General features: G+C 35.0%; 2 protein-coding genes across 2 annotated transcripts in view; both read right to left on the reverse strand.

The window, feature by feature from the left end:
- Window positions 1-12,411, reverse strand: part of LOC134201268 (uncharacterized) — a 395,935-nt gene that overhangs the window by 79,511 nt on the left and 304,013 nt on the right. The window lies entirely within an intron of this gene.
- LOC101740283 (serine/threonine-protein kinase 10) overlaps window positions 2,473-12,411 on the reverse strand; it is a 64,860-nt gene continuing 54,921 nt past the window's right edge. The window contains exon 27 of the mRNA XM_038020092.2: window positions 2,473-9,997. Coding sequence (XP_037876020.1) covers window positions 9,851-9,997 — 147 coding nt within the window. The 3' untranslated portion in view covers window positions 2,473-9,850. The remainder of the gene's footprint in view (window positions 9,998-12,411) is intronic.

A 12,411-nucleotide genomic window follows, 5' to 3' on the forward strand; every position in this document is an offset into this window, starting at 1 on the left:
AAAAACAGTTAAATTGTTTTGGAACGAAGTTCCTTATCGCGCGTTGTGAAAGGGGGCTAGACGGAAAAAATTCTTACGAAAAGTTATCACGACACTTTTTAGATCCGTCATTCTGACCAATCAACGTGTAGGCGCTTATCGCGTGACATTGTTCGTATCCGATTGGTCCACGTAATGAGTACAGTTTCTCGAGATAGCGTTTCAACAATAGTAATTTAGTTCATAGTATTTTTTTTTTCTTCTTCATAATGCCGTAATTTATTATTATAACTTAAAAAAAATTACAATTCCTTCACTAATTAATCGAAAGGAACTTCGTTCCATCCGGGTGTCCCTTGACACCTCTGAAGTTTTTTTTTTTATGAGTATGTACTCCACTAATGATAACTAAGGAGAAAAAATAGTATGTGCACCAAGGGAGAAAAGTAGGACATCTCATTCCGCGTGGCTCGGTGCAAAACAAATGAGTACCTTACTTTACTTTGGTGCCCTGGCAGAGAGGGAGGTGTCTCATCTGGGATGCAACTTGCGTAGACACTTTTGCTGCCAGTCATCTAAGTCGTACAACTCGTGAAAAAACTCGAACTCAACAACAAAACCAGAACTGATATTTTTTTGCATGCAGAACGCGCCGTGTGCGACTAAAGACAGCAATAGCTTAGAGTGAGAGCGCATGATCGCCGCCGCCATTTTAGATTCGTTTCTTTATTGGCGCGGCTTACACACGTATAAACTCTATGATCCTTCGAACCGGACGTCATCAAAGAAAGGAAAAGAAAATATTGGAAAGAGACAGTATAGTGCTTTACTGTTTTTTGAACAATTTTTCGTTATTTTTTCCCCTACCTATTCGCCGGTAGCCTAAGGGACTATTACAGCTACACGCAGAATTAAGTGAGCTCACGGACTCAACCAAAGCATTTGCTAACACTAGCCCTAACAAGAGCATTGCTTCACAGAATCTACCACCAGATCGGAAACGCGACCCTCTGAGGACATCCGGCGTGAAACTTAGTGGGCTGTGTCTGTGGGTTAAGACGAGTCATTGAGTTTCGTTAGTAATACCAAAAAAAAGGATTAGAAGGTCCCGTAAGATTATGCACCTAATAACCTCCTCCCGCCGAAATATCAAAAAATCTTATCTGAAAAATGTTGTGAGAACACATTCAATGCTATTGTGTATGTTTTAGGCCGTGAAAGTATAAATCAATTCGGATTCTTTCATAAACATCAAGATTGCTTTTAAAATAACATTTTATTTATTTACCAATAGCATAAATTGACAATTTTACAATGAATTAACGAATTGAGCACTTTAAATTGATTAAAATTTAAAAATCCACACTAAAATCATTTTACATTCTTCTTTTTGCATTTTCTCGACAAAATATCGTTTCCCGGGTAAAGAGAGGAAATCTTCGTGGTAATCGTAAACTTTTTCAGTCTAGAATCGATTTTCGATGAATCGATTCTGGCGTCGAGCTTCGTAGGCGGAGAAATCGATACTAAAGACACGGGAACACCACATCCTATTGGTTTTCTCTGATTTATATCAGCTCGGCGTTTGCCGCATATATCTATGTGCTGTATAGTATGTTTTTGACAGTTTCTACATTTATAATCAAACGAAGATCCGCTCAGATATGTTGTATTTGTACCAGTTTCTTTCGTGATTAAATTCATTGTAAAAAATTAACGATATATAAATATAAAATTAAACTGTGACTGAAATTTTATGAAATTAATTTGACAGATGACGTTAACTGAGTATTACTTTTTTTTATTGAATTTCATTTCTTAAAGAAATCTGTCCACATGTAATTATTGAAACATTGTTAAAACTATTATTTAAATGTCTTTTGTACGGAGGTATTGTTGAATAGTTCCAGATCATTGTCTACGTCACTATTCGAAAAGCAGCCTTATAAGTGTGTTGCCCAGGGTACGTCATTAGGGCGAACTTCGGAGTCAGTGGCCTGATGATGAATAGTTATAGAGTGACACTTCTGAATAACTCATATCGATTTATTAATCGTCAAATTAATATCGATTTATTAAATCGTAGGCTAAGGGGTCAGTAGTATTTTGATTCTTAATATACACACCCTTACAGATAAAGTCCGATGCTGCGTTGGTCATATCGTATAAAGATGAAGTTTGAAGTCGTCACCCATTTCTAGTATTATACCACATATCGAGGGGCGAAAGGTTATATTTTGTTTTAAGCGACATTTTGGCAACTTTACCGAAATAATTATTTCGCTCCATATTTTAAATGGCTCTCCGTAATTACGACAGAAAAACTTCTTCAGCTATTGGAATGAATTAAATATAATTGAAGTTGAATTGAAGATAAATGTCACGTATTGAGCGAAATGTCACTTAAACCAAATATCCTTTTACCACTCGATATAGAACACTACAAAACCTAGACATTTTTTTCATTACGAAAAAAAAAATTAAACACAAAAGTATCAAGTAAAATTCTGTATATTTCGAAAAAAAAGTGTAACAATAATTTACTATTTAATTTCATTTCGAGAAATAAATGTGGAATTAACATTAAAAATTGCTATGGCTATCGTATTACAACTAACTGATTAAAAATAAAATGTTTACACAATACTGCGGTAATCTCAAATGAAAAAAAAATGCACTAAGTAGACGTGTTAAGTATTTACAATTAATATTATTTAAAGACTAAGGAATTGTTATTTTATTTGTAAAAATTAACAAATATCCATTTAAAAAATAATAATAATACAAAAATATATCTGTTGTGTGTGAATACATTGCAGGCAGCATCCAGCGATTTCGAAAAAAAAAAAGTAACTGACAGCTGTCAAAGTCAGAAATAACATCAAGGAAGTACTTTACAAAACGCCTAACTAATTTATCGGGAGATGCTGCCAGAATTATCGTAACTAAATTAAACGCGACGTAACAAATCATTTTACGAACGGAATATCAAATCGTTCTTTAAAATTCCTTGACTACAAAAAAAATATAAAAAAAATATATTATCTAGGTCTTTTCCTTGTAAATCAGCCCAATAAGAGACTAGTGAATTATGTTTCAATCTGATCTGGTTCTTTGGTTTTCCGTGGAGGAAGATAACGTAGTGGAATAAATTGCGTTTTGCGTGTTGGCAACTTTTGTTGGCATTCGATATTTCAGTTGGCGGTACGACAAATTAATTCATCGTTCATCAGTTTCTAATGCTAATTGAAGTCGTCTCGGTTTTTTTTCCGTGTCTATACAAAATTAGGAGAGAATATGGAGAGTAGAGGTAACGCGAATCATCTTAGTGAAATAAAAAGTGTCTGTTGAAAGGGAACGAAATAAGGTGGCGCCACAGTAGCAAGTGGAAAGATAAAAACAACTCGCCATAAACAATTACAGTAGGATACCAAAATTAAGAAGGAAATAAACACTTCTTGCCTAAGTAGTAATAAAAATAAATAGTTGAGATTTTAAATACTACATATTTTCTAAGTACACAAGTCGTAAAAATCATTAAATACTTCCTGCCTGGCACAATTGACTCAATTTAAAACTGCTATATTCATATCATTTCCGCTTCCTTCACAAGCACTATGTCGGTGAGTCTTCCAAACAACTCGCTGTTTACAGATGGACACTTTATCAACTTGTCCCCTATACAAGATGGCGCCCCTTACTTCTACCCTCCATACGAGCGAATCGTCTCAAAACGTCAACAAAAGTAACTGTATACCAAAATAAAAATCTATTGTGCTACTAAATATACCAAATGAATGGGCGACAAAAGTTATTTGTACATCCGGTATTCTTAAAAATACTTATCCAAGCGTTCTTTTTACTATAACATTATTATCTCATTTGTTTGTTTAATATTATTAATAAAAGGTAAACCTTGATGTTTCGCCCGTCAGCATTGCTAATACCGGTCGTGAAATTACGTGACTAGGGATGAACCGAATTAATAACATTTAGTATCATTCTAGAACCGGATCGAGTCCAGAAATGGTGTTTATTTAGTGAATAGTCACTTTTAACTTAGGTCCGTTAGTAAAAATATTACCGATATAAAACTAAAACATTTTTGCTTATCTTATTTTACATTTTGACAGCTCTTTTAATGAATATTAGTGAAAAGTTGAGATATGATATCTAGTACTTAAAAAAAAAATATTTGAGATGGCGGGCATTGAAAATATTTTGGTTGATTTGTTTTTTCGGCTTTTACTTCATCTTAACACAGAGGACGGTGAAAGCTCAGAGTTAATTGCTTAGTTTAAATTTTACATTACTTATCTACAGTGAGCCGCAGAGGTATTGCAACATTCATTTATTAAAGTCAGTTTTAAATTGGCCCAAAGGCCATTAACTCAAAAAAAAAAGATGATTTTAAATAAATGAACAATATAAAAAATAACATTTTATCATTCAATTAAGCCACGCCATAAACGAACACAGATAACGCGTCGCGCTTGCCCATATATTTAAATAATCAAAAAAGACTAAACATAAATTTTAACTGACCAATTTTATTATATTTAATAAAAAAATTAAATGTATATTTAACCTCTTCATATTTTTTCTTAAAGTACTTAGGTACTTAAAACGTGAATTTCGTTAATGTTTTCAATATAAAATGAACAAATCGCAATATAGAATTGCGATTTGTTCATTTTATATTGAAAACAATTAAAAAAGTAAAATAAATCACAAAAATTGTTATTTACTCATCAAAAAACAAAATGTCCACGTATGGGGCCAGTTAAATAAAATAAATAAATAGGCCAAGCGTAAACATTGTTTAAAGCGTGTGCCAATTCCCCTGAAGAGGTCAAATTAACTTTTTTAAATCAAAATCTGTTTATTCCTTAGTCAAATGAACACAAACCTTTGTTTTATTCTAGACAGACATTTTAATAGGTTTTCATTTTATAATGTAAATACGATCGTCTAATTACACTTATGCTATTAAAATTTGACATATCTAGCGTTGACACCACTACTTTTTAATGTCGTCATCAGAGACTTAGGATCTTTAACCCCACCAAAATCAAATGTAGAATATTTAGGCCATTTGGAAACGCTCACGCGTTTGACCGACTCGACTGACCTTTTTTACGGTCACTTATAGACATTTTCGTACAAAGGAGAATCGAAAACAAATTTAACAAAATTAAAAGAAATTATTAAGAAAAAATAGGTTATGTTTTTTTTAAATATTATCATCGGTGTCACCTCAACTTCTTTCTAGGCGAACAGATTTCAAGGATTCTTGGGGATTGAAATTTCATAAAGTTTCGACCAGTACTTTTTTTTAATCTCCATAATGCATATCGGGGAGTGAAATCGGTGGTATTTGGTTCAAGCGACATTTTTTCAAAATTACAGGAGAACTTGAAGTTTCAAATTTGGAAAAATATAACAAAAAAAAACTTCTTCAGTTAACTGAATGGCGTAACCTTAATTGAAGTTCAATTAAAAACATCGAAAGGTTCACCAAATAAAAAGGACCTTTAATTACAAAGATAAATGTCATGTAAGTATCAAGCGAAATGTCATTTAATTTCGATTATATTGATGCAAAACTCATTTTATTTCGTTGAAGACGCTTTTATTTTTTAATTAAAATTTCATATTTTAGTTTCGCGCTGAGTTTTTACACGATGCGTATTATATTTTTGTGAGTGCATTGTTTCTGTAGAATGACGTCATCGTGGAAGAGGGTCTAACGAATTCTAAAGCACAAGCCTTGCGGGAAAGCTCACATCCTCTCTCCTCGATCCCCGCCGTAAACATTATAAGCTCATATCTCAGACCATGAATATTCAATTCCAATTATATCGCACTTCTAGAATTGTAGTGGCGTAACCAAGCAAATGTAAGTAATTTTTTTAATTGGTTAGATGGGTGAACGAGCTCACAGGCCACATGGTGTGAAGTGGTTACTGGAGCCCATAGACATCTACAGCGTAAATGCGCCACTCACCTTGAAATACAAGTTCTCAGTATAGATACAACGGCTGCCCCGCCCTTCAAACCGAAACGCATTACTGCTTCACGGCAGAAATAGGCGGGGTGGTGGTACCTACCCGCGCGAACTCAGAAGAGGTCCTACCACCCTACGAATAAATAATAAGTCTCATACTTTGAAAGACTTATGTCATTCAAACTATTTGTAAAATTAAATAGTCTATTTTAGTCTAGAAAAAGACAAAAGTATTCCTTTCGTCTCTTTTCTTCATCTAAGTACGGCGTTTACAAAAAAGTACTTTTTGTATTATCCACTTCAATTCTGAAGGTGCTATTTCAAAATATCATAACTACACTTTACTTTCTTCTAAATATAAATAAGCGAATTTCAAAACAATACAAAACATCTAAGTAGAATTTTCTAATTCCATTGCTGGGCGTTTTTATATATTTTTTATTTATTGTCAGCAAGCAAAAAAAATCTCGATTATTTTCCGATAACGGGCCATACGAGAAATCTTAGTATATAAAACTTGAAGCGTCAGCGGTACCTCCACATTACGGTTTTTGGTGTTAATCATCAGAAAAAAACATCTGTCTCTCCTTTCCAAGTCAAACGGTGATATAACGGTTGCCGTAACCTTTAAAAACGCCCTTGTTTATGTAAAAGCGAAAGCGATTTCACTCCTTAGCCCTTCGACTGACATGTAGGTCCCTACGCGGCGAACTGAAGAAATTACGTCGACTTATGTTAGTAAGGTTTCAATTCTCCTTTTCTACTGTTTTTTGACTTGAAAACGTATCTTATAAGTCGATGAACACCGGCTGCACGCACGAAAAAGTGTCACGTTCCGCCTGAGCCTGTGCGTGCAAGCGAGAGCGCGGAACAAGCGATAGAAATGCACGACCGGCCCAAGCGTTGGGTTGAGACACATTTCTCTTTTCGCGTGACGTCAGAGCTAGCGATTCAAATAGTTCTATTACTGATTTTATCACGTTAAGCTGTAGTCCGTAAACCGATTCTACAGATAACCAATTTTTTATTTATTTAATATAGACATTCATATACTTTTGCATAAACACGTAAGTTGGACGTGATTCCGTTTATATTGCGGGTAGTCATAAAAAAAGATGCCAGATTCGTTCTTCTTCACATGCGTTCCAAAATCCCTTGTTCTGTCGAGATTCTCTGGCTACCTGCAAGACCTGGCCAGACTTTACCAGAGCTAACAAGTAAGAACCCTCCTAAAGATCAACGAATAACAAATTCCAAATATACGTCTAGATCAGTCTCCAATTGTTATGTAAGGTTTCATTTTTTTGCGCATCTAAGGCACGACAAACGCTGCTTTGGTAGTTAAAGAGGATTTAAAGCAAATACTTATCCAAACGAAACCGGATTAAGTTATGTATCATTATGATGTTGTAGTTGTTTGCACTGACCGCGAAGTCATGCACAGAGTGGGTAATGTAAAATAAATATTATTGTTAGATTTTTTAAATAAAAAGAACATTTTAAATATTTCTCTTCCAAAAGCGGCTAACAGAAGCTAGGGTTGCCACCCGTGCTTTATAATAAAGTATTGTAACTTTATTTCTTTATTTCAGGTAATTGCACTCTATACTTTATGTGAACAATAAAGTACATGAAAATACTGTATTTGGCATGATTTTATTTCTGTGGGATTTTGAAAAGTTTAGTCATATGTATTTTTCCGTTAAGCGAAATACATCGATTTCGCCACTCGCCAACGCCACATCACTTAAGCACTCGTTTTTAATAAATATTTCTGAACACAACTTAACCTCAAATGTCAACAATGTCACTGTCATTAATTGTCACAATTTTTTGTTCAATTTATTCAGTTATAGTAAAAAATAAATTGTACTTTATTTTAATACGATGTACTTTTTTCCCCACCTATAACCAATATACTTTATCTGCCAAAAAACAGTGGCAACCCTAACAGAGCCCTCGTGTACACAAAGGGGCGTTGACCTCGCGCATCACGTCTCTTTGAATCGCTTTACACTGCCTGTCATGCAAAACATTACTTTCTTATTATGGTATTGGATATCATTTGAACTACCAGTTCTCTGCCTCTCAGCACTTCTCCTAATACACGCTGTACATCATTAAGGCTCGCTCACATGTTACGTAGTCTTGAAATATTAATTCGGATTCAAGTTATAGTTATATCGAATCGAATTTACTACGGAAAGCATTTAAAAGGACTAAACACATTTGAAGACCAAGAGCTAAACGGTAGGCAGCGGCTTGGCTCTGCCCCTGGCATTGCTGAAGTCCATGGGCGACGGTAACCACTCACCATCAGGTGGGCCGTATGCTCGTCTGCCTACAAGGGCAATAAAAAAAAATTAAATTAATCTCACACAGCTCCCATGGCTGAGTACACTTTTTATTTATTTACACATGCAAGCCGCAATGTATTCTAAATTATGAGGAGGTAAGTTAGACGAGCCTGATAGATCCGTTGTTACGTGAGCTAAGTCTTTTAATATCAAGTTGAACACTGACTTATCCTTCGCTTAGCTATTGATGCGCACATAATACAGCTAATGTATCTATAGCTGGCTTAGCTCTCCTATAGCTCAGCTCTTGCTATCATACCAGCTTAAAATCCAGACAACTATGAACACAATTTCAACCTAAGTCGCAAGTAACATATTAATATCGTCACCCTAATCCTGCGCGTAACCCAGACACTGTAATTACTGTGATGATGATGCGCCATCGAATTATCAATCTTAAATCTACAGTCACTAATTCCAAAACTCTATGTACAACGCGAAGGCGATCACCACGAATGTAATCTTCAAGAATCAGAACCATCATTACCGACTACCGTCCTAAAAACAATCGCTATTTAGACCGAACAAGTTCGATATATCGATTTCTAATATCGATATCTCTATAAATCGATTTCAAGAATCAGCACCGCTAGACTAATTCGTGATCCATGTAACAATTTCACTGGTGGTAGGACGAAAGTGTTGCCAGCAAAAAAAAAACAACTATTATTTAATATTACCCTCTTCAGTTCTTCGGCGAAATCAAATCTTATAAATCAAATTTAAAACTACTATTACCGTTTGATCTTGCCTTTGTTTATCATTAATAGTATATATTATTATTACGAATACTTCACAGTTATACGGAGATAATATCGAGGAGTGTTAAGACTATTTGGTTTAGGCCACATTTATCTCTGTAATTAAAGGTCCGTTTTGTTTGATATCAGCATCAACAGTACGATGCATTTAATTGAACTTCAATTAAGTTTACTTCATACAAATAGCTGAAAAACTTTTTTTGTTATGAATTTTTTCCAAATTTTAAACTTTAAATAATTATCTTATAAAGTTGCAAAAGTCACTTAAAGCAAATAACCTTTCAACGCTCGATAAAGTGGCAATGAGATACAGTAAAAGTAATCTTAAAGTAATCTATAATGTTCCGTATACATAGATACCTAAAATTCACATTTGTTTTGGTGATTTTATTATTGCTATTTTGCATGGATGGCCTAAGCTGATATTAATTATTCACCGGTACCCGCAAATATCAACAATGTAAATACCGCCACCCACTTCCGAGTTTTACAGTACAACGGCTACTCTAGCTTTCAAACCAAAATTTATTACTGCTTCTCGGCAGAAACAGGCGACTCAACTCACATCCTACCACCAGTAAAAAGCGCTATCGGCTCTACGCCAAAGCTTGTTCAATTCCACAAACAACCAATCATCGGAAGCTTCGGGGGCATCAGTATTCCTGAGGGCAGTACAGCGGGGCGCGACCTCTGCAGAGGGTAGCCGTAAAATTTAGACTACTGTGGGTAGTCAGCGAAATTCGATGTCAGTCGTAGTGACTAGACGCTAGACTCGTCCTAGACGAGTGCAGCGCGGAACTGTGGTGCGGCATCGTGGAAGGCGAAGAGAGACGCGAGTTCGCGGCCTGACGCTCCTGCTCGTCGAGTTGGACCGTAAACTCATCCTCTAAGACCTGTAAGATTAGAGCATAATTAATTTAACAAATACACACATTTTAAGGGGTCAATCTGGGGTTACACCAATTTTACGAGTAGCGTATAAGGTGAGTCTAACCTGACATTAACCCTAGCGAGAGTAACTAGAACATACTTATAAACGTTTAAATATATATGCACATATCGACTTTTCGCATTAAAAGTGTACAATTTCTAAAAATATTCGAAATTGAGTTTATATGCGTAAACATTTGGTATCACCAGTATTTTTCTCATAAATACTGTCAAAAGAGCGTAGTTTATTTTTATTTTAGTTTAGCTATGTTTTGACTACTAAATTAACAAAATTAATACATAATTTTATCTTACTTTACAAGACAGATAATGTAACTGGCGAAAAAGTGGTAAAAGTTACAAAGATGAGTAATATTAAAAATATCAAATGTTAAACCTTTAAAACACTCTCCTGTAAAATTACTAAGTTTTGAGATTATACAGTTTTAATGCGAGAAGACGATATATCTATATAGATAATAATCACCCAGACAAAACAAATCTGTTCGTCACATGAATGTTTGCCCGATGCGGGACTCGAATCCACGACCCTCGACGCAATGGTCAGTGTCGCTGCCTATTACACCATCGAGTCAGTCACTAACTAGTTTTCCCTCCCTATGCTGATAGCCTTGAGGCTACATCAGCGTTACTCTAGCATGTAGGTGAGCTCACGGGGCTCAAACCAGGAGACACTGACCCTAGCAAGAGCAGTGCTCCGCAGAATCACTACCGGGTCGGAAACGTGACCCACTGAAAAAATCCCGCGAAAAACTCAATGAGCTGAGTCTGAGGGTAACTGCTACCATTAATGAATACCATGCTTACATACGTTAATTAAATTATTCTAGGCCGACGAATATCAAAATACTCGCGTTTCCAATTAGTATGACGTTCAGAAAAATTCTTTTTTTTTTTTTAAGAGATTTTATGACCTGGTAACTGAGACCTTTAAGTCATGTCTTATTTTAATGTATATTCTTAATTTTATGAAAAATGATATTATGGAGTGAAATGAAATGAAAATGATTAATTTGAGACATAAACAACTGGGATGAAATTAAATGAGATGATATGAGATGAAATCTAATCTCAGTAAATTGGTGGTCATTTACTAAGATTTTTTCAGTGGACTTTTTGGAGGATCCCGAGAAGTCACGTCCAGCGGCTTTGTTTCATTTTCCCACATTTGTGCACTTTCACAGATATTAAACGGTTAATAAACCACCATTATTACACATTTAAACCCGAAGAAACACTAAACAGACAAAATAAAACAAATCACACAACTTCACTCCTCGCGTTCCCGCCAAAAAGTCTCAGAAAAATTCTAAACGTAATATCACCACAGATAACTGTCTGTCATATAAACGTCACTTTCAGCTGTCAAATTTAAAGTAAGGAGCGCCATCTTGTATAGGGGACAAGTTGATAAAGTGTCCGTCTGCAAACAGCGAGTTGTTGTTAGAAGACTCACCGACATAGCACTAGTGTAGCAAGTGGAAATTATATGAATATAGCAGTTTTTCAAAAACAGAGTGAAGTTTGTCGAATTGAACAAATTCGTATTTTTCATGAATTGTGTAATTAACTTTAACTTTAAAAATTAATTTTAATGGCGGTAGGACCTCTTGTGAGTCCACACGGGTAGATACACCACCCCGCCTATTTCTGCCGTAAAGCAGCAATGCGTTTCGGCTTGTTGTAGGGTGGAGCAGTCGTTGTAACTATACTGAGACCTTAAAACTTATATCTCAAGGTGGGTGGCACATTTACGTTGTAGATGTCTATGGGCTCCAGTAACCACTTAACACCAGGTGGGCTGTGAGCTCCTCCACCCATCTAAGCAATAAAAAAAAATACAGTATTAAAAATCTCAACTACTTATTTTTATTACTATTTACGTAGGACGTGTTTCATTCCTTCTTAATTTACTATCCTACCATATATGGCGCATTTTTTAAATCTTACCACTTGCTACTGTGGCGCCACCTTAACTGGCTCTCTTTTACACTTTTCAATACACTGAGATCGCGCTCTTTACTTCTACCCTCAATACTATCGACTATCAGATTTCATGTATTTACAATCCTATTTATTTATTTACAATAGTACTAAAATCGAGAAAAGTATAATATCTCAACATGCCTCATTGAAAGATTAGCGTATTTACAAAGCTATCGATAATTCTAAAAATGCAACTAATAATAAAATATGTACATTATGTATCATCAACCACAAAAGATGTAGGAAGCGTTCGTTTATAGGACAGTGATTCTCAACCTTTTTTGTTGTCTCAAAAATAATATACTATTACGATGTGTAAACTAGTTAATGACAATTAATAAAAAAAATCAAAATGTAATTTGCAATAAAT

This window comes from Bombyx mori, chromosome 24 (assembly GCF_030269925.1).
Source record: "Bombyx mori chromosome 24, ASM3026992v2".
NCBI lineage: Eukaryota > Metazoa > Arthropoda > Insecta > Lepidoptera > Bombycidae > Bombyx > Bombyx mori.